The 25,827-nt window shown below is 45.3% G+C and overlaps 1 protein-coding gene across 1 annotated transcript; it reads right to left on the minus strand.

Moving 5' to 3' along the window:
• Positions 1–5,858: 5,858 nt before the first annotated feature.
• On the minus strand, positions 5,859–21,547 carry SAP30L (SAP30 like). Its single transcript, XM_033927681.1, has 4 exons — positions 21,170–21,547; positions 11,000–11,122; positions 9,593–9,691; positions 5,859–7,270 (listed from the first exon to the last, which is right to left on the minus strand). Exons 1-4 carry the CDS (start codon positions 21,404–21,406, stop codon positions 7,142–7,144), a joined length of 588 nt encoding a protein of 195 aa, XP_033783572.1. The 5' UTR covers positions 21,407–21,547; the 3' UTR covers positions 5,859–7,141.
• Positions 21,548–25,827: the final 4,280 nt, after the last annotated feature.

The raw sequence follows: 25,827 nt of genomic DNA on the forward strand, positions 1-25,827 counted from the left end.
TCATATACACAGCAGATACAAATTCTCAAAACTGACACATTTCAATCACTATATATAAAATCATTTTCCCTGCCATTGTTGTGTGGTGACTATTTTTCTGTGCTTTCAACTATGTTTCCAGGGCCTTCTTATTCATTGACTGTTTTTCTCTCCATCTTCACTTTCTGCCATGCATCCCCAGGGCGTCTTTTTTCAACATCAAGTGTGTAGACCAAAGGACTCAGGCACTGCACACTGAAATAAAATCAATATAAAAAGCTCATCCTTCCGGCTTCCTGATGTAGTGTAGCGAAAACACAGACTGTGTTAGACCGTGAACTGACCTTTTCAGATAAGTGGTCTACAGTTAAACAACTTTTGTAGAGCCATAACATTTGCCACTCCAGTAGAAGCAAGAATCCTTGCTCCAAATTCAAACACCTTTCCAGCAACATTGTACCGCTGCTGTGGTGCCTTGCTGAAGAGCTTATGAGCACATTTAAATATTTAAAAGCCTTTAAATGTTATGTGAAGATACTATTTGAGAAACTTGCCCAGTATTGATAAGAGGGGGTTTCTTGTGCTTTGTTCTATTTTGAAAGTATTGCCCCCTCAAGTGGACTGTAATTTAAAATCTCCGGTCTGTTTGGTTGCATCCATCTTTGGCATTAACATTCAATATTTCAATTTTTCTGCTTCCTTCTCAAAATTTACTCTCTCTCCTTCCCTCCCTATTTCCATGGTCTGACATCTCTCTCCTTCCCTCCCCCCGTGGTCCGACGACATCTCTCTCCTTCTTTTCCCCCCTTCTCAATCTGGCATCTCTCTTTACTACAGTATTACTATTATTATTTCTATAGCGCTACCAGACTCCACTCCTTCCCTTCTATTCCCTGGTCTGATATCTCTCCCTTCCTTTAGTCATTTCTCTTCCTCCCCAGTGTAACATTTCTCTTTCCCTTCTACCTTTCTGCCCCCTGCAGTCCATCTTCCTTCCCTTCCTTTTTTTCTGGCCCCCCATCCCAGTCCAACATTTCACCCTCCTTTCCAACAGTCCATTTTTTCTCTTTTCCTCCTGCAATATTCTCTTCTGGTCCTCCTTCCTTCCCCCAACCAACATCTTTCTCTCCCTCCATGAGTCCAACATTTCACTCTCTGCCCTCTCCCCCTTCCCCAGAGTGCAACATTTCTCTTTCCCTCCTTTCTGTCCTCCCCATCCATCTTGCCCTCTCCATGAGTCATAAGAACATAAGAATTGTCACTGCTGGGTCAGACCAGTGGTCCATCGTGCCCAGCAGTCTGCTCCCACAGCGGCCCTTAGGTCAAAGACCAGTGCCCCGTGTCTAGCCTTACCTGCGTACGTTCTGGTTCAGCAGAACTTGTCTAACTTTGTCTTGAATCCCTGGAGGGTATTTTCCCCTATAACAGCTTCTGGAAGAGCGCTCCAGATTTATACCACTCTCTGGGTGAAGAAGAACTTCCTTACGTTTGTACGGAATCTATCCCCTTAACTTTAGAGTGTGCCCTCTCGTTCTCTCTACCTTGGAGAGGGTGAACAATCTGTCTTTATTTACTAAGTCTATTCCCTTCATTATCTTGAATGTTTCGATCATGTCCCCTCTCAGTCTCCTCTTTTCAAGGGAGAAGAGGCCCAGTTTCTCTAATCTCTCACTGTACGACAACTCCTCCAGCCCCTTAACCATTTTAGTCACTCTTCTCTGGACCCTTTCGAGTAGTAGTGTCCTTCTTCAAGTACGGCGAACAGTGTTGGACGCAGTACTCCAGGTGGGGGCGTACCATGGCAGCATGGTAACCTTCTTCGATCCGTTTGTGATCCCCTTCTTAATCATTCCTAGCAAACTGTTTCCCCTTTTTGCTGCTGCCGCGCATTGCGTGGACGGCTTCATTGACTTGTCTACCAGTACTCACAAGTCTCTTTCTTGGGGGGAGTCTCTCCGAATACTGCACCGGACATCCTGTATTCATGTATAAGATTTTTGTTACCGACATGCATCACCTTGCGCTTATCCACATTAAACCTCATTTGCCATGTCGCAGCCCATTTCTCGAGCGTGTTTATGTCACGTTGCAGGTCTTCGCAATCCTTTTGTGTCTTCACTACTCTGAATAACTTTGTATCATCTGGAAATTTAATCACCTCGCTCGTTGTACCAATTTCCAGGTCATTTATAAATATGAAGAGCACCGAACCCTGCAGCCCTCCACTCGTGACGCTTTTCCAGTCCGAGTATTGTCCATTTACCCCCATTCTCTGTTTCCTATTTTTAATCCACGCAAATATCTCACCCTCGATTCCATGGCTTGCAATTTTTTGAAGTAGTCGTTCATGCATGACCTTGTTGAACGCCTTCTGAAAATCCAGATATACAATGTCGACCAGGTCACCCTTGTCTATCTGCCTGTTTATTCTCTCGAAGAAGTGCAGTAAGTTCGTCAAGCAAGATCTTCCTTTACTGACGAACTTACTGCACTTTCAAGTTTATTTAAAAATTCGATTTGATCGCAATATCATAATCCAATGCGATTTACAAATAGTGATAAAATCAGGGTAAGAAAAACAAACAAAAATCACACATCTATTAAAAATTAAGACATTACAGGACACAAGAGGAGGGTGGGTTTAAATACAATCCAAAAACAAAAATGAACAAGGGGTTAAAACTATAGGCTGGGAAAGAGTTACCCACTTAATTTCCGTTTAAAGGAGTTTTAGTCCACTATAGGATGCTTGAGTTATAAAGAATTTGAGTAGCACACTAAAAAACATCCTATTTACTGAGTGATTTTTCTTCCCTTATATAAATTGGAAGTGCGTTTCTCCCTCCTGCATGCTTTCTCTCTCCGTCTTTGCCTCTTTCCTCAGTGGCATCCTTCCTTCACACACCCCAACCCAACATGCTCTCTTCCCCATGCACCATCTCACCCTCCCTTCCAGTGTGTACCACCTTTCCTTTCCCTCCCTTTCTGCCAGGTCCAGGAGTACCTCTTCTCTCTTCCTTTTACCTCCCCCATGTCAAGCAGTACCCTTTCCCTGCTCCCCATGTCCAGCATTACCGTATCTCCTTTCCCTCCCCCCTTCCAGCAGTACTACTTCCCCCTTCCCTGCTCCCCATGTTCAAAGTACCCCTTCTCCCTTCCTTGTCCAGCAATACCTCTCCTGCCACTACTAGCGGCAGCTCACTGTGTGCTTTTAACTTCGGTACACAATTGTCAGTAGCAGTAGTTTAGCTCAGTTCCATCAGGCAGTCTCGGGGCCTTTGCTAGGCCGGCCCGCTTCGATGATACGATGTGGGCCGGCCTAGCAAAGGCCCCGAGGCTGCCTGATGAAACCGGGCTAAACTACTGCTAGTGGCAGCTGTGTGCCGAAGTTAAAAGCACACAGAGCTAACGCTGCTGGTCCGGGGGCGTGGAGACAAGGAAGACAGGAGTCCCGGCAGATATGCGCAATGGTAAAAGTCAGTTGACACAGGCGCCGGAGACTCTCTTCCTGCCCTGTGAGCCGCGGCACACTTAAAATCTCAAAAGGACACAGTTTGCGATACACTGCTGTAGACGGAAAGGCAGGCATATACACTTCCTTAACATGGAAAGCCAAAACCACCTTCGGCAGTAAGGAAGTACCGTCCAAAGGGAAACCCCAGACTCTGAAATACGAAGAACATTGACTTAGTAAGACAAAGCCTGTAGTTCCGACACACATTGTGCTGAAGGAATGGCAACCAGAAAATGGCCTTGAGCGACGTCCAAGAGGAAAACATGTCGAAGGGTCTCAAAAAGAGTCTTGGGAAGGTTGGATAGCACCAGCTTAAGGTCCCAGGAAGGGAACGGCTGCTTAACCGGTGGTTTGACATGAAGAGCCCCCTTCAGAAAATCAGTGACATCAGGAGCAGACATTCACAAGGACCGACGTTCTCGGGATCTAAAAACGAGAGAGAGAGCCTGGTCACCTGGACTCAAAGATAAGTCACAGAGAAGCCTTTATCCATACCACTTGGACCCGCAGAGAGGCCATACTAAGGCCTTTATTCAAACCAGCCCAAAGAAAGGCAAAAATCAACGAGATCAGAGCTGAACACCAATCCACCTGGTTTTGGGCACATCAATGTTGAAAGGTCTTCCACGCCTTAGCGTAAACCGACACCGAGGACGACAACTTAAACTTGAAAAGAGTATCAACAACCAGGGCAGAATATCCTTCTGCTCTAAGGCTGTGCGCTCACGAGCCATGCCGGAAGAGCAAGTAACCTGGATCCTTCATGGCAACAGACCCCTGCATGCGAAGGTCTGGATGCAACCCATGCGCAGACGCATCAGATCTGTGTACCATGGTCTGCGAGGCCAATCTGGAGCCACCAGAATGATGCGGCCTGGAAGAACTGTGATCCTCCGAATGACTCGGCTGACTATCGGTCAAGGAAGAAAGACATACAGGAGAATCTCCCGAGGCCACGAATGCACCAGTGTTGAGCCCCTCGCTTCCGGGCTTGGATCTTCAACTTGCCATGGCCACGAAATCGAAGCACTTGGAATGCCTCTGGGGAGGGAGAAAACTCATAAACACTCAACCCCACTTTTCCAACCTCCCCCGATGTCTCTCACAGGTTGAGAGCCTGTGTACTCACTGTGACCCGACAGGATTCATGCTGCAAACCTGCTTTCAGCTCCCTCATAGTAGCTGTATGAGAATTTCACTGCCACAATGCTTGGAATAGGCCCTCAAAGTTATCTTCAGGCTGCCAGTCAGACTCCTCTGTCCGACTATACCTCCACCCCTGCGGACCAATGGATGCACACCGGGACGGGTGGAGGCGTAAAGATGCAACCAGCACCCTGCGAGATACCGCTGAGCCTCCTAAGGACACCTAACACCCCTGTTTAACAGTAGGTGAGCCACTTCTGGAACTGCCCTAAGTTCCAGATAAAACTATGCAGGCTGGTCAACAGGTACCCAAAAAGGGCAGAGCGTTAAATTCGCATTAATCACAAAATTACCCCAAATTTAAAATAAAATTGGGAGAGCAGAACACACACACAATTGCAGTCATGCGTGCAGAAGAAAAAAACTGTAGCGGACACGAAACTGCACAGTGAAGTACACCAGATGCAGAGTGAAAAATCCGTAGTGGATTCCTTCTGCAGTAGGCGGGTATGGGTAAATAACCCAGCTGTCTAGAGTGTCTCACTTATTGCACTGGAAAAGCTTCTATTGCAACAGCAAAGCTGAAAGAAAGCAAAAAAATATTTTTCCCCAAAAAAAGATGTGGCCTTTGCCCAGTGTTATTTACAGATTTTCAAAAGTAGTCCAAGGTAATTATTCGGCAATCACACTGAGAGCAGACATAGGATTGGGTGAGTGGTCTTAAAGATGCCTTAGGAGTAAATGGCACTGAAAAGACACAGGATAAGGAAAGCAGGTTCCTGTCAAAATGTTTGATTTTCTTCCAGGAAAAACTGCAGCATCATTAAGGCTTCTAGTTCTTTTTATACATATATTTTATTGCCAAGTATTTCAACTACAGCACTGCATAACTGATGCTTTGCAATGCCTTTAGTCTCCTGTAAGGGATGTACCTAAATCCCCTGGTTGAAGCAGATGGTACATGATGCATGTACAGTGCAAAAAGGGGACTTATTCATTATAGAAATGTCCTATGTCTGTGCCCAACAAATATATTAACATGACTACAAGGCAAATGATTAGAAATGATTGGACTGACCACAAGGGCAGTGGGTGTCTGTCCCCAGTTGCAGCTGAGAATTTTTCCAGAGGCTCAAAAATGCAAAAGCTGCAAGCCTCCATTGCTGGTCCAGTCCTGCTCTCTCATGGTAGAAGCAGATGATGCACAATGCATGCCCAGTGCAATAAAGGGATGTATTTATTATAAGAACCTTGAGGGAGGATGTGATGACCATAGTAACAATCTAAGGCAAAGCCCATATTCTTTCTGGGGAGTAAGAATTATTCCCATCATAAAAATGAGGTATGTCAGTTTGTCCTGAAAGCTGCAAGAAAAAAAGGCTAGTCCATGATGGCTTTTTTCAGATGGCCGCCTTCTTAGGTCATGAACCGATGAGAAATCTAAGCACTCGGGTGTCCACACATAACGTATGCATGCATACACACAAATATATATGTTACACATTCATCTGCTAGGAGATTCTCTATAGCCACCTAAAGTCATCTTATTTTTCCCCCCCACTAAAGACAAGACAAGACTGGGATCCATCTGTGTCCACCTCTGACCTGAGTAACCAGTGAAACAATGAGGATTTTGGAAAACCTGAAGGGCAATGTTCTAACCACCAAGCTAATGGCATGCACCTTTTTCAGCTATTTAGAATTAATAGCTACAAAAGAAAGCCAGATGTGTACTGCTTGAGGGGAAGTGGTTGAAATGGTCCTTATCCAGGGACCACTGCTGGTCGCTATTCTTGGAGACTGGACAGGAATTAGTTTTCAATAGGCTGCAAAATTTCCTAGAGGCTCAGCTTTTCCCCTCCCCAGATAAAGCTTCTAGATAACCAAAAGGAAACTGCTCTCCTCTTGCCCTAACCAAACATACGCTCGGTGTTCCTAACAGAGCTGTAATGTATACATTCCACAAAAGTGACTACTCATGAGCCCATGCATGGAATCATTAGATCGATAGTCAGCATGATTATATCAAGTATTGTTGAAAAAGGTTTATGCAGGGCAGAAAGGAACTGTACTGTCCAGAGTCAGACACGGAGCTACTAGACAGGAAGCAAATTCTTGTATCCCGTTTCCCCACTCCCCATCAGACTATGGACTAGCAGCAGCCTTCACTGCTTCGGTAAGAGGAATCTGCGTTGCAGCAAGGACATGAATGGGACCAACTGAACTCTCTACTTAAAACAGGCCAGAGCTGAGTTCTGGCTTCTACCAATAAAGAGAGCTTACAAGCCATCCTCAGGTCATGCCACTGTGCCCTTTCCCTGCGCTCTGCTTGGAACTTTTTCCCTCAGTTTATGAACTAAGTCCTTCTTGATGAGAAAGGTCTTCATCAGTTGAGGTTACAGTTTTCTTTGTGTATTATTTACAATGTAGTATAACAGTCCTTATAGGATTAATCACTAAGTGTCTCAGTTGTCCTCTGAGGACCAGTCTCTCTCCCTCTCTTCATTCCAGCTGCTTACTGCTCTCTGATTTCTGTTCCAGTCGCCCCTTGTTGCTCTTCACCATGTAAATAAAGCACGTAAGGGTCTCCTTCTCATTTACCTGGATGTTTCGGAAGTGACGGCTGACAGTCTAAATGGAAAAAAAGAAAAATATAAACCAGACATCCTTACAATAAAATAACATTTTTTTTTTTATAAAGAACAGCAGGGGAGTTCAGGTGAAGAGAAACCAGAATCCACAATCTGATAGCACTTTGGCATAATTCAAAGTGACAAACTCTTGCAAATAGCACAGACGGTAAAAGTGTCACAAGCAGGCACATTGGGTAGCGTCAGTTGAGGGCAGAAGAAAAGCAAAGTTTTTGAAACTAGAATTATTTTTAAATTCGGCTGCATTTGTTATAAAGCACTCTTTGGACTACCAACCAACTAAAATTATTCTCATCAAATAAAAGCACAAGAAACATGGGTTTGTTTATGTATCCCGCTCTGAAAGCCTGTCGTTTTAAAAGTTTCTTAGACAAAACTCTGGCTTTTCAAGCGGGGAAAATGAACTCTTGGCTGTGTCCTTTAATTGTCCAATCCCAATCTTACCTTGAGTTCAGAAAAATCAATAAAAACCTATTTGTTTGGTAAATTTATGCAATGATTTCACATTATATTACGTTGTATACCATAATATTGCATTCCACTGAATTTTGTGTCTTCGCTGATATGTTTCAGTTCTCTTGCTGTGAACCACCCGGAACTCCCAGTTGGGTGGTATATAAGAAAATAAATTATTATTATTATAGCAGGCGTTTTCCGAGGACAGCAGAACACATATTACCAGTAATGTCACCCATCTGTGATATGAATGTCCTGCTAATCCTTGGGACAATGAACGTTCGAGTTAGCTTGCAACAAAACAAGCTTCAAATTACATACACATAGGAAGAGGCAGGAGTCGCACTCTTTTATCAGTTGCGTAGTAAGGTGGGGAGGCCGGGGGTGGCACCTGTCCTCCTCTCTGCCCTCCTGCTCCTTTCCGACCCCCCCCCCTTCCCTTGTACCTCTTTAATTTTTCCTGCGCGAGCAGCATTACGAACTTGTTGCCCATGTCGGTGTCACATTACTTCTGGGCCCCGCGCTTAGGGAGTGACGTCAGAGAGATAGCCAACACAACGCGGGCAGCAAGTTCGTGATGCTGCGCCCGCCTAAAATATTAAAAAGATATGGGGGAAGGGAAGGGGAGGGGTCAGGAAGGAGTGGGGGGCAGGGGGGTGCCATCGCCCCTCGCTACGCCACTACCCTCTATAGCTGAACCTGTCAAAGATGTGTGTTCTTGATCATGTGATCAAAGAGCCCAGATCCCAAAGGAAGGTTCTCGCATATAAAAGTCTTTTATTAAGAACATAAGAATTGCCACTGCTGGGTCAGACCAGTGGTCCATTGTGCCCAGCAGTCCGCTCACGCGGCGGCCCCCAGGTCAAAGACCAGGGCTCTAAATGATTCCAGCCTCACCTTCGTACGTTCCAGTTTAGCAGGAACTTGTCGAGCTTAGTCTTGAAACCCTAGAGGGTAACAGACTCCGGAAGAGCGTTCCAGCTCTCCACCACCGCCTGGGTGAAGAAGAACTTCCTTATGTTTGTATGGAATCTGTCCCCTTTCAACTTTAGAGAGTGCCCTCTCGTTCTCCCTACCTTGGAGAGGATGAACAACCTGTCTTTATCTAAGTCTATTCCCTTCAGTATCTTGAATGTTTTGATCATGTCCCCTCTCAGTCTCCTCTTTTCAAGGGAGAAGAGGCCCAGTTTCTCTAATCTTTTGCTGTACGGCAGCTCATCCAACCCCTTAACCATCTTAGTCGCTCTTCTCCGGATCCTCTCGAGTAGTACCGTGTCCTTCTTCATGTACGGCGACCAGTGCTGTACGCAGTACTCCAGGTGAAGGCGCACCATGGCCCGGTATAGCGGCATGATAACCTTCTCCGATCTGTTCGCGATCCCCTTCTTTATCATGCCTAGCAATCTGTTTGCTCTTTTCGTTGCCGCTGCCGCACATTGTGTAGATGGCTTCATCAATTTGTCTATCCGAACTCCCAAGTCCCTTTCCTGGGAGGTCTCTCCAAGTACCGCCCCGGACATCCTGTACTCGTGCTTGAGATTTTTGATACCGACATGCATCACTTTACACTTATCCACGTTGAACCTCATCTGCCATGTCGATGCCCATTCCTCGGGCCTGATTATGTCACGTTGTACATCTTCGCAATCCCCCTGCCTCAGGGGTAAAAACTAGAAGCATAAATACAATTATCAATAAAGACAATCTCATATTTGGACCACCTGCAGATCTATAGAGCCTCTATTGTTTTGTCACAGCAGGATGTGCTCAATTCAACCCCTAACCTTGTCCCAATTATCTCTGCAGACCATGCTTGGCTTAGAGTCCCACCTCCCATCCCTTTTACCTCTGCAAGCTGCGCTTTGTTAAGGCCAGGGCGGGTCTGCAGCTTATAATGTCTTTTGTAACGTCTGAGCGTATTCACCTGCAGCTGGAACAAGTCAACCTGAAACAACAAGTGGATGGTGAGGGTGGGCAGACAGTGGTTTAAACCAGAAGAAAAAGCAACACCGTTATCTGTTTCTCTTGGTTACACAAAAACAGTTGACTTACAAGCAGGGCAACATTTCCAGTTTAATTCATTAAATTAATTTTTTGTTCTACAGCAAATGCCTCCCTGAAAGATCTGCTCCCGACTAGACTAAAACTATTTACTCTGGGTAAAATGTCTCAGAGTGAAGTGCCCATTCCTAGTCTCCTGGTGCATGCTGTCAAGTTCCAGAAGACCCTCAGGAAGGAACCAAATCTGTGGTTAAAACCTTTGCATATTGAGTTTTAAATCTCATTGGCCTGCAGATATTAGTTTCTTGATTAATATCAATTTTTCTAAAGTTTCAGTTATTGCGCATGATGAAATACAAGTGATAAACATGAAAACACCCTTCCATGAGAAAGAATTGGGACAACCCAACCTACTAGTACTACAACTATTAATTATTTCTATAGCGATACCAGACGTACACAGTACTATACAGAGTCACAAAGAAGACGGTCCCTGCTCGAAATAGCTTACAATCTAAACAGACAAGACAGACAAACAGGATGTCATGGAATACAGTTAAGAGGAACAGTTAATCTGTTGGCTGGGTTGGTGGGCAGTGGGGAGTAGGGTTATGGATTGAAGATTATATAAAAAAGGTGATTTTTCAGCCTGCTTTTAAACAAGGGAAGAGACTTGGTGGACAAACTCGGGTAATTTATTCCAGGCATAGGGGGCAGCTGGATGAAAGGAACAAAGTCTAGAATTGGCAGTGGAGGAGAAGGGTACAGCTAAGAGTAGCTTATCTGAGTTCTCTGGGAGGTGTATAAGGAAAGAGAAGAGAGGAGATATATTGAGGGGCAGCAGAATTAACACACTTGTAGGTCAGCAAAAGGAGCTTGAACTGTATGCGATGGTGGATAGGGAGCCAGTGAAGTGATTTAAGGAGAGGGGTGACACGAGTGTAGCGAGGTTGGTAGAGTCCTGCAGCAGAGTTTTGCACAGACTGCAAGGGACAGAGACGGCACTGCCGGAGACCAATTAGAAGTAGATTGCAGTAATCTAAGTGTGAGGTTACGAGAGTGTGGACAAAGGTCCGGGTAGTTTGCTCAGAGAGGAAGGTACATCCAGTCAGTCGGATTTTTGGGATATCCATGATGACTGGAAGGAGATACATATGGCAGGCTGGGAGTTGCTTCATTTGTACATATCTCAATCAGTCTCATTAATGATATTGCTTTGGGAAGTGGCAAGGGTCAATTTGTCACACCTTACCTCTGGAACATCTGTTTCATGTTCAGGAGAATCACCCCCATCGTCGCTGGTCTTCCTCTTCCTTTTGTTCCGAACGCTCTGGATGAAGTTTTTATGAAAGTCACAGATGTACAGATGTCTCACCTGCACAGAAAAGAGGAGGGAGCAATGGTAAAGAGGAGAACTGGGAGGTTGTGCGGTGGTGCTTGCTGAAACATATTCTAAATTAACAGCCATCGTGGGGGGGTTTTTTGCCTATAAGAAGCACAGAAAATGGGAGAAATATTTTTTTAAAAACATGCTTACTATAATTATTCTCTCACTTGTAGGATCCACAATCAGGGTTTTAAATTTCAGCACTTATTCTACAGAGGTCCCATTTCAGTACCCATCAATTAAATGAACATGGCTAGAGGCAAGTGGTCCGAGAATCTGACCAAGTACCCATATGCATTCATAAGGGTAGCCGGTGTGAAAAGACTTATAGAATAAAAAGAGAACAGTCCGATTCTGCCCCTACTTGCAGCTGATAACCCTTAGAGACCCAAATGTGTAAAAGCTGTAGGTTTCCGATGCTGGTCTAGTTCTCCCCTATCATCACTACTTTACACAACATGTCGACATTCAAAAATGATTTAATACCACAAAACTGCTTCTTATTGCACTACTGAAAAAAATACTTTTTTTTTTTTTTTTATAATTCTTTATTCATTTTTAAACTTTCAACAAGTGTACAATATAAGTAATACATAGATTTACTAACATCACTTGATAAATCTATCAAGATCATAACAAAGGTATATATATCTAAACCCTTCTTCCCCCCTCCCTTTCCATACAATTATTTAATTGAATCAATCTTTGTCATATTTCTTTTTTTACATTTTTATTTATTTATTTTTTTTCATTTATATAAACCCTCCCCTTTCCCTTCCAATCATAAATAATGTTAATAAAATGGTGTTTATTCATTACAAAACAATGTCAATGGCCCCCATATTTCATTAAACCTTTTATAATTTCCATTTTGTATTGCTATTGAACGTTCCATTCTATATATGTGACATAGTGAAAAAAATACTTAATCTGTAGCAGAAGTAGTACTAAATGTATTCCGATTGTAAGATAAGAGCTTTTTTGGCAAACAGATTTTAGTTTTACATAACTGAATCGGTAGCTAGTAAACTATCAAAAGCAGACAGGTTCCCATCAGACACTTTTCATGGCAGGAGAGGCGACCAGATGGACATTATGAGATTAAAAAGCTGTGCTTATGTTTATAAAATTTGATATCCTGCAATTTACAACAGATCAACGCAGCTTACAGAACAGAATAAAATCAATTAAAAAAGGGAAAAGCAGACCATTATCAATAGGAAAGACCCAGGGCTCCTTTTACGAAGGCGCATTAGCGGGTTTAAGGCGCGCGACTTTTCATCACGCGCTAACCCCTGCGCCAGCTGAAAAACTATTGCCTGCTCAAGAGGCGGTAGCGGCTAGCGCGTCCAGCGGTTTAGCACACGCTATTATGCGCACTAAACCGCTACCGCGCCTTCGTAAAAGGATCCCCCAAACTTCTGAATGCAGTCTTTCCACGTCCACTAACTATCTAAAAATTATGTCAAATTAACTGCCAATTTTTTTTTTAAAAGAGTTTAACGTAGATTTAAAATTTTAGAAATGAAAGTTCATTTCAAATGAACTTGTGGGAGGTCATTCCATAGAGATGGAAATAAAAAAAAAAAAAAAAAAGCAGAATTACGAGTTAATTCATAATGAACCATTTTTTGTGTAAAGTACCAGTCTCTGAGATTCAAATGCCTTTCCCCCATCAGACCAGGTTCGTTTGAGCTCCCCGTTGGCAGCCCCGGCACTGCCCGGAGGTGTTGGAGGACGGCTGCACTGGTGTTTTTGCCTGGGTGGTCCACGAGGCGTTTGCAGTGAACCACCTTTTTATCTCGTGCTTGTGGGGGACGCTGGTCCTTCGTGGACTGGCGGGAGATTTCTGCGGACCGGCGGTTGAAGAACACTGTTCTATGTGACTGAACACAGATTAGGTGTGTGCCACTGTATGTTAGATCTGTACTTGGGTCGGAGTAGAGATGAGAGCAAGCAGTAAGGAATTTTGTGTTCTGTATGTGAACGCCGAAAATGAATATCAAAATATATAATAATTCTATTACTCCCACTTTTACTAAGCTGCGGTAGAGATTTCTACTGCGGTCCGGAGTGCTAAATGCTCCGCCGTTCATAGGAATTGTATTATCCAGTCAGCGCATTATGATTGCTGTGTGCTAACTGGATAAATGCAGGAGCATTTAAAACCTCCTTTAAAAAAGGTATCACAATAATGCTGCATTAAATCTGGGCTCAGTGCATGGGAAAGCCCAGATTTTATCAAACTTTTTTTAAGTGCCTCTAAAAAACAGGTCAGTACTCAGTATTTTGCTCCAAATTGACTAGCAACTTACAACTCTTTATGTACAAAGCTGTGGCAATACAGTTACATTACAGCTCTCACTATCCCAGTGCAAATGTATAAACATCTTCCCAGGCTAGGTGAATCCTTGAAGTACAAGGAAAAGCCAGGGACAAAGAAGAGTCAGGAAAACTCTCAGGCTCCTTTTTATTTGTACAATAAGGATCCGTTTACAAAGCTGTGGTAAGAATTGGCCTTAGCGTGTGGGCAAACCTGTGTAAGGGCATGCTATGGCCATTTTTATTATGGCTGTAACCCCCACCTACCCCCATTTTTATTTATTGTGCTCATATTGCCATTTAGTGCATAGCCAATTTTAAAAATTACGGCAGAAGGTGTTAAGGGCTCTTGCCTCATCTGTGCAAACTGGTTAGCACAGGAATACCCACTCTCTACCCCCTAAAAAAAGACAACAAATATTTAGTGTGTGGTTAGTGCACAGACATGCAAAAACTAATGCATTAGCACAGCGTATCGGAAACTGTATACCGCAGCAGATTCAAGGTGTGCCCCGACAAGACAAAGAGGAGAGGCGCTGACTGACCGCTTATAGGACGTGCCTCTCATGGCGAGAGGCGAGTCTTGCAGGCAGTCAGATGGCGCTGACTCTTCTCCTCGCCTGCCTATCGGGCAATGGTGCGCCCGCACCTGGAGTACTATGTTCAGTATTGGTCACTGTACCTTAAGAAGGATATGGCAATACTTGAGAGGGTCCAGAGGAGAGCGACACGAATGATTAAGGGCATGGAAAACCTTTTATACACTGAAAGATTGGAGAGACTGGAGCTCTTCTCCCTGGAAAAGCGGAGACTCAGAGGAGACATGATAGAGACCTACAAGATCATGAAGGGCATAGAGAGAGTAGAGAGGGACAGATTCTTCAAACTTTCAAAACATCAAAGTACAAGAGGGCATTTGGAAAAGTTGGAAGGAGACAGATTCAGAACGAATGCTAGGAAATTTTTCTTTACTCAGCGTGTGGTGGACACCTGGAATGCGCTTCCAGAGGACGTAATAGGACAGAGTACGGTACTGGAGTTCAAGAAAGGATTGGACAATTTCCTGCTGGAAAAAGGGATAGAGGGGTATAGATAGAGGGCTACTGCACAGGTCCTGGACCTGTTGGGCCGCCGCGTGAGCGGACTGCTGGGCACGATGGACCTCGGGTCTGACCCAGTGGAGGCATTGCTTATGTTCTTATCTGTCCTCCTCTTTCCGCCCCTCCCCTCCTTCAGGATCCCCCACCGAAGTGAAGGGTTAAGGGTCGTGGCCAGACGGGCCTCCACGCATGCGATTGATGTCATCATGTTGACTTCCGCGCACTTCTGGGGGCCTTCTGGCCGGGGCGCTGGATTTAGAGTGCCTTCCAGCCAAAAAGTTTGCGGGACATAGAAAAAGACGGCAGAAAAGGGCTATAGCCCACCAAGTCTGCCCATTCCAAGTACCCGCCCCTTGGCACTGCATTAGCGCTTAACACAGCTTAATAAAAAGGACTCCTAAATCATGGCTCTGGATTTTTCCCACCAGCCCTATAAATATAACAAATTTTTTTATATACTAATGTGAAGCTCTTAATAATAGTGTAGCTATCAAATTTAGACTTATAGGGAAGTACTTTCACAGCTGTGTTTTGAAGAAGCTGTAGTTCAGACAAGAAGTTCTTTGAAAGACCCAAATATTTTGCTTGAATAGATAACTATAATTTATATTACAGCATGAACAATTTTTTGTTGCTATTGCATTAAGCTGGAAAAGATCCCAATACCTACATTAAAACCTGCAAAAGTCCGGGAAACTAGAAACCTGCCCCAAACAAGGAAAACCTGCCTCCAAAGGAGATTTATGTTGCCACGTCTGGTAACCTGTAACAAGAAACACATTGATGCTCTTGCACATTTGCCAGAGATGGTGAATTACTGCTCCACCGGCTCAGATACTATGCTGGCTTTCACCTTGCAAGCAGGATGTTTTCACAGCCAGTACTGGCTGAATGCTTCACACTGTAGAAATATCACCTTCTGCTTGGCCTCAAAATGCTAATGGAAAGCAATTCTAGATCAGCCTGCACAATTGCAAAGTCTACAGGCACTTTTATCTATATACTTTGTACCAATTACAAAGGGTGGGGGGAGTACGAGTATATGCCCTCTGAAAACTGCAGACAACGGCATCTGCATAGAATGGACAATCCAGAATGATATGTGCTCTTGCTTGTCCACCCTAATCTCTGCCTCACAGCCTACTTCCTTTTCCTATGGTAAGATGTGTTGACCTCTGCAAATGCTTTTATTTTTAAAAGCATTTACAGCATTCTCAAAGTATGAATGTTTGTAGTCTTTTTTTTAAATCTCAAATGAGACTATTTAGAAATACTGTACATTCTCAAATATAAGCTGATCCGAATATAAACAGAAGTAAATTTCCCCTCCCCAAAAAAGAGGAAAAAAAGGTTGACTCGAATATAAACCAGTGTGCGTGTTAATATTCAAGTACCCTGCTCTGAACCCAGCCCAATTCCCTCACTCCCGCCCTCCCCTGCACTCAGTCCCCCCCTTCCTCTGCACCCTGTCCCTCCTCCATTCCTGTCCTGCCAGAATCAGTACCTAGCCCCCTCCCTGACTCTGTACCCTGTCCCCTCTCTGCCCTGTGCCCTCTTCCTCCCTCCCTCCCAATGACTTGCAGTCCTCTGCCAGGCCTGCTGCAAGACCTGGTGAGCCAGTGGTGTACCTTCCTTTACCTTCCTCCTCCGTGTATCTTTTACAATCCCCAGTGGTCCAGTGGTGAACCGAAGCAGGAGCAACCTTCCCGCACTCCTGCTCCGTGAAGAGCCAGTAGTGATTGGCTGATGTGAGTTCTGCACTGATCTAATTCTAGAAAATGCAGCATAGTAAATGGCAGAATAAACACACCTTATCATAACCAGGAGATGTGGATTTTTAATATTAATGGTTTCACATTCATGCCCATTGCCTGGTAAGTATTAAGAGGTGATCAATCACATGTGGTGGGCAATTTTCCAACAGCTGATTCACCTTGGTAAATGGTTTTTGAAAAATGGTCTCATTAATGCAGAGATTTCCAAAGGTGGTAGCATCATAATAACAATTAAGAACAAAAAAACCTCAAATGCGACTGATAACTTTTTACTAGTAATCTATTTATTTAAAACAGCCACTGCATCTGAGGACTGAAGCATGGCAAATTTTTAAAAAGGGCTCCAACTGGTGAGCCTGATGTCAACGTTGGGCTAAATCAGGGGTCTCCAAAGTCCCTCCTTGAGGGCCGCAATCCAGTCGGGTTTTCAGGATTTCCGCAATGAATATGCATGAGATCTATGTGCATGCACTGCTTTCAATGCATATTCATTGGGGAAATCCTGAAAACCCGACTGGATTGCGGCCCTCAAGGAGGGACTTTGAGATCCCTGTCCTACAGCAATAGTCAAGGGTTTAGGTCAGACATGGGCAACTCCGGTCCTCGAGGGCCGGAATCCAGTCGGGTTTTCAGGATTTCCCCAATGAATATGCATGAGATCTATGTGCATGCACTGCTTTCAATGCATATTCATTGGGGAAATCTTGAAAACCCGACTGGATTGCGGCCCTCAAGGAGGGACTTTGAGATCCCTGGGCTAAATGGTTCAAGCTAGTCCTAAAACTACTGATCAAATGGACAGGCACAGCTTATTGGAAAACGAGTCAATGTGAGGTTAGTTAGCAAAGGCAAGTCTCATCTCACCAATGTATTTGATTTTTCTTTTTGGAAAATGGAAAGGCAAATCTGATGTAGATTTTCAGAAGGCATTTGACAAAGTTCCTCAGTACATTAAAAAAGAGTCATAGGATAGGAGACAGCATTGTATCATGGACTGGTAAGTAGTTAAAGTAGAACTGGTAGAGAATGACAAGGGGGCACATTTTTTTCCCATCCATGCGAGTTCTTTTCCTGTGTCTGTCCCGTTCCTACCGTGTTTCCCCGATGGTAAGACACTGTCTTATTTTTTTTGGAAGGCCAAAATATGCTCTAGGGCTTATTTTCGGGGGGATGCCTTATTTACCCTTTCATGTCCCCTCTGTATCTCTATCCTTATTCAGTAGGTCCTGCTTACCCTTTCTCTTCTTTGTGTCACTATCTCCATTTTCAGCTTTCCCCCCCTTTTCCTTTGTTACTGCACCCTGTAGCTAGAATCTTTCCACCCTCCCTCCACTCCGGCCCAGCCCAGTATGAAATATTTCCTTTTGTTTCCCTCCCCTCTCTCTTTCTCTCTCTCTTCTGCTCCCTCACCCACGAGTCCTGCATCTGGCCCTCTCCCTTCTACCTGCACCTGGCAACACCCCCCTGCTCCGCGGCTCTCTTCAGCAACTTGTCAGCAGCAGTGATCAAGACAAGCTGCCGACATCGAGGCCTTCCCTCTACGAGTCCCACCTTTGTGGAAAAAGGAAGTTGAAACAAGCGGGACTCGCAGAGGGTAGGCCCCGACGTCAGAAGCTTGTGTCGATCGCTGCTGCTGAGTTGCCGAAGAGAGCCGCGGAGCAGGGGATGTGGCCGGAAGCAGGTAGAAGGGAGAGGGAGATAGGAAGGCTGTAGATCTCCGGAGCATGACACCGACCCCGGCCAGGATGATTTCTTTTTCAGGCGTGCACCTTACAAGTCCAACGTCGCGGCGGGAAATAGCCATGCTGAGCAGTGAGCTCAGCACTACACAGATGAAAGCCTTGCTTGCTGATTGGTCCGGCAGCACGGCCGCCGGACCAATCAGTAAGCAAGGCTTTCATCTGTGTACGTGCTGAGCTCACTGCTCAGCATGGCTATTTCCCGCCGCGACGCCGGACTTGTAAGTTGCATGCCTGCGTTACACACTACCGGAGCCACGACAAAGGTGGAAAAGAGCCGCATGCGGCTCTGGAGCCGCGGGTTGCCGACCCCCGCGGTAGACGGAGGGACCACACGGAGTCACCCACCGTACCACCCGATTCGGGTAAGCGCAGGTATCGGTGGGTGGCTTATTTGCGGGGGGGGGGGAGGGGGTGCCTTATTTTACAATTTTTTCTAAAAAGGGGGGGCTGTCTTATTTGATGGCCCTGCCTTATCATCGGGGAAACACGGTATAAGCTCCATCCTCATGTGCACAAGCCTCAAACATTTTAAAAATCGAGGCTTGTGAGGCTAAAGCAGAGCTTGCAGGAATGGGGCAAGGACAAAACTCGCGGGGACAGGGAAAATTGAGTTCTCGCGGGGATGGGGGACAAATCTGCCCCCAGATAGATAAAATAGAGTGCCCCAAGGATCTCTGTTGTTTAAAGTTCATATATGGAGGAGAACTTCAATTAAATCTGCAGTTATCAAAATTATTAAAACAGCAGAAGATTGTGAAGAAGCGCAGAAGGATCTCAATGGTAGATGAAATGGAATGTTTACAAGTGCAAAGCAGGCTATACGTACAAAACGTTGAGTTCTTTATTAAGAGTCGCCATCCAAAAAAAACATCTTGAAGTCACTATGTGTTTGTTGACATTTTCAGCCCAGTATGTTGTGACGGCTAAAAAAAAATGCAGTCGGGAGTTATTTGCAAAGGAATGGAAAACAAAATTGGGACCACCATTAAACAAGCAGATACACCATGAAACTAACCAGCAGTTTGAATAATTGGAGAAAGTATTTTTTCACATAAATAAGCTGTAGAATCTGTTGTCAAGAGGCAATGGTCAAAATGGCTAAAATTGCATGGTTCAAGTTAAAAAAAAAAAAAAAAAAAAAAAAAAGCTTGATTAATGATTTTCCAAAACTTCTTATACTGTACAAAAGCTATAAGAAACTGACCTGTACTTCTGACCCCTGTCAGAAACAGGATGCTGGTTTGACTGGCATAGCTTATATATTCTTATGCCTCAATGCAGCAATAACAGCTACCATTCGAGCTTTCAGCAACTGACGAATGACACCAGTTCTGCAAACATGCGTATAACTAGGCAGAAAAATCAGATCCAGATAACCTTTTTATTTTCAACATGAAGGAAAAAAAAAAGGCCAAAAAACTGAATTCTATCTGACATTGATTAATTACTAATATGATCCCAGAATCTTTTATTAATAGCTTTGTACTAACCCCATATTACACCAGCAATATAGAGAACATAGATTATCTTTTGTGACTGGGAAACGGTCACTGCAGCATTAGCCATCACCAGTTCACAAAGAGAGATGGGCATTGGTTGGAAACATTTCCCACCTGAAGGGGTTGCCTAATAATTAGCGCAGTGTTACCCGAGAACCACAGGAATTAGGTTCAGTTCCCTAAAGAACACTACTAACAATATTGCTCCCGACATGGAAACATAAAACCCCCCAAGCATCCGCCTTGAACCGCAAGGTAATGGCGGAATAGAAATTCGTAATGCAATAAGAGAATGAAAACATCCTTTAAACGCACACAAACTGAAAATTGGAGCCTTACCCTATTAGCAGCAATACTAAGAGAACGCCAAAGCATCTCTGATCAGTCCAATTTCAAGGTAGAGTTTTCAGGTTTATTTAAAATTTGATTGTATCGCTTATAATATTTCTAAGCAATGTACATTATTATAAAATGAGTACATATAACAAACCGTGCAAGGACCAACATGATAGAACAAGGAAAAGGGTTGAACTAAAATAGCTGTAGAAAAGAGAACAGTCTAGAGAAGCACATAAAGGGCTGACAGGGGGAATTTCTGATGTTTCCTGAGCTGTATACTTCTTTAAAAAGAAGTATCATGCATTTCAGTGGTCTCAAACTCGTGGCCCGGGGGCCACATGCGGCCCACCAGGTACTATTTTGAGGCCCTTGGTATGTTTATCATAATCACACAAGTAAAATAAAACAGTTTCTTGATCATATGTTTCTTTAGCCATAACTTTCAATATTATTTGAAAGACTTAGCCAAAAGGAAAGATTTATAAACTATAAAAGAGTTTTACCTCGTTAAAAATTGTCATTTCTTTAATAAGACATTAACTATTTTTTTCTGAGGCCCTCCAACTACCTACAAATCCAAAATGTGGCCCTGCAAAGAGTTTGAGACCACTGATGCATTTGATACTTAAGTATGAAAGGCATCTTTAAATAGCAAAAACCTATAAAGAAAGAAAAGAAAGACTTTAAACTGCTCTTAAAGCGATGGAGTCACTGTCTTTCAACAAGTGACAGGACCGCTGCACTTGTTCACCCACGACACGTGCACGGCGGAAACAACCTGAAGGCAGGCAGCAAGCAAGATGGGGCGCAGGTGCACGCGTCGCGAGCCAACTGCAGAGCGGGCAAGGCGGGCAGAGGGAGCCCGGCCGGGTGGGCCCAGCAGGTGCTGCAATTGGGTGCCGTCAGCTAGAGAGATCCAGAACGAAAAAAGGATGCTCGCGACGCTTCCAATGTCTAAGAAGTAGAAAATAGAAGACTTTATGCACGCTTCCGGGTACTAAAGGAGAACTGTTCCAGGTTCATCGGCCGCTCTCTTTTTTTGTTTGTTTTTAAGAATTTAATTAACGTTTTGAAACTGAAAGTTGTCAGCGCTGGATCTCAGTTTGACACAGCCTTCCCCCCTCCCCCGGGACGATCAGAGCAGGTCGGTTGGGATTCACAATCGAATTGCACGGATGGCCGGGCCGGGCCGGGCCGGGCCGGGCCGGGCCGGGCCGGGCCGGGCCCCGTCTCCTCCCCACCCCTCCCCCCCACTCACACTCTTGTCGATGTCGAGCTTCAGCTTCTTCTGCGAGATGCTCTTCTGGATGCGTTTGCTGAACGACGCGTTGCCGGCCGGCCGCACGCAGCGCTCCGCGTCGTCGATCAGGCAGCAGCTCTGGCCGAAGAAGGGCGCCGAGGGGGCCGGCGGGGCTACGGCGGCGGCAACAGCAGCGACGGAGGCGGCAGCGGGCGGCCCGTCCCGGCTGTCCTCTTCCGTGCTGAACCCGTTCATGTCTCGCCTCCCGCCGCCTCCCAGCCTTGCCCAGGGGGGGGGGATCGGGACCGCTCTCTCTCAACCGGGGAGGGGGGAGGGGTCGGCTCGCGCGCTCGGTTTGCTCTCCACGCGCGCTCCGGTCGTTCAGCTCCCGCGGTCGCCGGGTTATGAGAGGGGGGCGGGGCGACGGCAGCCCTTCTCAAACGCATGCGCGACAACGCATAGACGTCACAGGTGGCTGCCGCCAGCTTCCTTTTGCGCCTAGCGCGTGCGCCTTGGGGGAACGTGGTTGAGCGCGAGAAGCGAGTGAGACGCTGAGCTCTGCTGCAGCGCCTCGTTCCCCGCCCGGGTCATTCTGCTCAGCTCAAACTCCTCCGATTGATGCACTCTCGCCCTATACTGGGTCAAAGCAGTGGTCCATCTAGCCCGGTATCCCGGCTGCACGGAGCCCAATGCAAGTCACAAGTGCCTGGGCAAACCCCCAAATAGTAGCAGCACTCCATGGCACGCAGTGGCTTCTCCCATCTCTGTCTCAACAACAGACTTTGGGCTAGATTCACTAAGGCCACAGATCTGATCCGTGGGTGATCGGACCTGATCCATGGCCGGGCAGGCGCGATTCACTATCTTGTTTGCGTGCAAATCATTTGCATGCAAACTTCGACTCAAAACCAATTGAGTTGGGGCAGAGCCCTGACAGTAGTGACACGAGAGGCAGCCTCCTGTCACTGCTTCTGCTGGCTTAAAATTTTTTTTTTTATTGAGCAGATATTTTGCTTGTTTTAAACACGCAAAATAGCCCGATTAAAAAAAAAAATTAACCCCTCCTCCCTCTCCCAAGTGCCCTGTCTGTCCCCCCCCCCTCCCTCCCTGAACCCCCTAAAATGTGCCTTTTAAAATTATGGCAGGATTCCCACTCTCTCCTGCCATCGGTCCCACTCCCGACTCCTCCCCCCCCAAAAAAAACACAAAAACCACCCAAACAGCAGGAGGGATGCCGACTCCCTCCTGCCACCTACCTGAGGCGCCTCAGCCAATCAGAGCCTAAGGCCTTAGAATCATCACGGCAGGCATTGGAGCAGGAGGGATTCAGCACCCCTCCTGCTCCATTAAAGGTTCAGGGGAGGGCGGAACAGGGAGGGGGCATCCAGTGGGTGGCAGGAAGGAGTCAGTATCGCTTGCCATTTGTTTTTTGGTTGGTAGATGGGTGGGGAGTCGGGAGGCATTGGAGCAGGAAAGATTGAGCACTCTTCCCGCTCCATTAAAGGTACGAGGGACCAAAGACAGGGTGTCCCTTGGGTGGCAGGAGGGAGTTAGTATCTCTCCTACCATAGGTGATGGGCATCAGCAGGTGGGTTAAAACCACAGGCTAGCAATGTGGTTTTTGCCTGAATATTTAAAAAAGGAAGAGTTCCTTTTTTATATATTTTGCAAAAGCGCATTGCTAGTTTAGTGAATCTTGTCCTTCCTACTTTGCATGCCGTTTCCCCTCATTTGCATGTGCAGATCAGATTGGGGCAGAGGTTGATCGACCAGGAGGTTAGTGAATCGGGTCAGAGGAGAATTGGGTCGCAAAGTGGTCAGGACAGAATCGGTGCAGTGCAGTGGTAGGCAATTTCGGTCCTTGAGAGCTGGAGCCAGGTCAGGTTTTCAGGATATCCACAATAAATATGCAGGAGATAGATTTACATCTCAAGGAGGCAGTGCATGCAAATCCATCTCATATTCATTGTGGATATCCTGAAAACCTGGTTCTGGCTCTCGAGAACCGAAATTGCCTACCCCTGCCTTAGTGAATCTAGCCCTATATGGCCTTTTCCTCTAGGAACTTGTCCAAACTTTTTTTAAAACCAGTTATGTTAACTGCTCTTTCCCCATCCTCTGGCAACATATTCCAGAGCTTCACTATTTTCTTGAGTAAAAAAATATTTCCTGCTATTGGTTTTAAAAGTATTACTCTAACTTAATCAAGTGTCCCCTAGTTTCAAGTTTATTTAAACTTGATATACTGCTTAACCTTCCTAAGCTGTTTACATAATAATCTAAAAACAGGGGGGTGGGATCTGACAATACAATTAAAATATAATAAGGACAACAGGGGAAACTTTACATGATACAAAGGGAGGCAGGTGGGATTACAATGTTTCTCTAAAATAAAATAAAAAAATCAGTGGGGAAGGGAAAAACAAAGGAGCATGTAGAATAGCTATAATCCTGCTCCTAGCCTAAACATCAAAGGTGTATTTAAAAAGAAAGGTTTTAAGGTTAGATTTGTAAATCTTGATGCTGTAAAAAAAAAAAAAAAAAAAAATCGATCTATTTGCACCTGTTCTACACCACTCAGGATATTGTAGACTTCAGTCATATCTCCCCTCATTCTTCTCTTTTCCAAGCTGAAGAGCCTTAACCTCTTCCTCATACGAAAGAAGTTCCATGCCCTGTATCATCTTGGTCACCCTTCTTTAAACCTTTTCTAGTGCCCTTATATCTTTTTCAAGATAAGGAGACCAGAACTGAGTTCAAAGAAACGTGGGATGAATACAGAGGATCTAGAATCAGAAAATAATATTAAATACTGAACTAAGGCCAGTACTGGGCAGACTTGCACGGTCTGTGTTTGTATATGGCCGTTTGGTGGAGGATGGGCTGGGGAGGGCTTCAATGGCTGGGAGGGTTTAGATGGGCTGGAGTAGGTGTTAACAGAGATTTCGGCAGTTGGAACCCAAGCACAGTACTGGGTACAGCTTTGGATTCTTGCCCAGAAATACATAAGAAGAAAAAATTTAAATTGAATCAGTTTGGGCAGACTGGATGGACCATTCGGGTCTTTATCTGCCGTCATCTACTATGTTACTATGTAGAACTGAATGCAATATTCAAGGTGAGGTCACACCATTGAGCGGCACAGAGGCTTAACATTCTTAGTCTTGTTTACCATCCCTTTTCTAATCATTCCTAGAATCTTGTTTGCTTTCTTGGCTACCGCCACACATTGGGCAGAAGGTTTCAGCGTATTGTCCACAATGACACCCAGATCTTTTTCATGAGCGCTGACCCCCAAGTTGGACCCTGAGAAGTGAAAGGTGGAGAATCCAATTTGAGCTCTTTCAGAACATCAGCAATAAAGAGATGGACAGAACCATGCTTAAAAAGTCTGCTGACAGAAGGATCATCATCCAAATGTAGACACTCAGGGCAGCCGCGGTGACTAGTCCCAGCAAGGGTATCAGTTGGATCCAATATAGAAGCTGTGACAGGAGATAGAAGAGGCATAATATCTGAATGACAACTACTGCAATCGAGGTCTGCCATAGCAGAACAAGAGGGCTCCTGAACAGGAAGCTCCACCACCGGCACAACAGGCTAAGACCAGATGCGCCCGCTAGCCGCATCAAACGAGCATGGTCCGAAGAATGTGCTTTCCAGAGAAGCTGAATAAAATCTGGTGAAAAGTCACACCCCGTAACCATGGCTGAGCTCTGCTGAGTCACATGCATCGTACCAAAAGAGTTCCCAGACTCTGAACGCAGGCATTTTGCGCCAGGTTGCAGAACGGCCTCTGGGCAAGGGGGAGGAGCATGTGCTCAGAAAAGTGTTGGATTTCTACAACTCCTGGATTGAACACCTAGCGTATGGAATCCAGAAGGGACGTAACAGAATGAGGATTACATTGGGGAAATTGAACTGGAAACTGAAGCCGAAGAAGAACCAGATATTTTAAAATAAGAAGTCATGACAGTAGGATCCAAGATGGCTGCTGGTTGGATGCATTGAGAGGTTCACATCGGAGCTGCGTTTTGTTTAAACAATTTTCTCTCAACGGTAAAGTTACTTAACCATGATGCTGAAAAAAGAGGCCTGAGCGCGGCTGGCGCCTCACGGTGCACCGGAGTGCCTGGTTTCGGCAACATTGAGGATCTTATGAGGCGGATGCAGGGAGTTTCGATGGAGTCAGAGAGCAGCCCACTGAGGATGCAGGGAACTGGCGAGATTGTGGCGGTTCCTCTTGGGCCCAGATACAACCTTCAGCCCTGATGTAATGGCGCCACCCCTGCAGCTTCCGATTACCAGCTCTCCAAGGGGTGCAGAAGCCCCGGAGGTCGGGGTGTTCCACTCTCCTGAGGTAAGCATTTATACAGCAGAGAGCTTTGGAGGTTGGGGCTCCTATTCAAGGAAGCCCAATTGAAGAATCTGGGGCAAATTCAACTTCAGAGGATGGATTGAGCCAGGGAGGAAAACGCCAAGTAACTCCACAGCTCGGTGAGCACTTTTTCACTAACCAATCTTTAATTCATTTAATTCAGAATCCTTATGGGATCTTGTGGCTGGCCTGGCGAAGATCATAAGTCCTAATTTTCAATATATTGAAGGAAAATTGATTGAACATACTAAAGAGCTAAAAGATTTGAAAACTGAGGTGACTGTCTCTAAATCTTCAT

Source organism: Geotrypetes seraphini, chromosome 18 (assembly GCF_902459505.1).
Source record: "Geotrypetes seraphini chromosome 18, aGeoSer1.1, whole genome shotgun sequence".
NCBI lineage: Eukaryota > Metazoa > Chordata > Amphibia > Gymnophiona > Dermophiidae > Geotrypetes > Geotrypetes seraphini.

Excerpts from the sequence above, each read along its gene's own strand:
- SAP30L (XM_033927681.1), bottom strand. The coding sequence starts at position 21,406 with ATGAACGGGTTCAGCACGGAAGAGGACAGCCGGGACGGGCCGCCCGCT. Across the intron at positions 11,123-21,169 it reads AGCTCGACATCGACAAGAGT|GTGAGACATCTGTACATCTG; the intron begins GTGAGTGGGGGG and ends TTTTCTGTGCAG. Across the intron at positions 7,271-9,592 it reads ACAAAGCGCAGCTTGCAGAG|ACTGTCAGCCGTCACTTCCG; the intron begins GTAAAAGGGATG and ends TTTTCCATTTAG.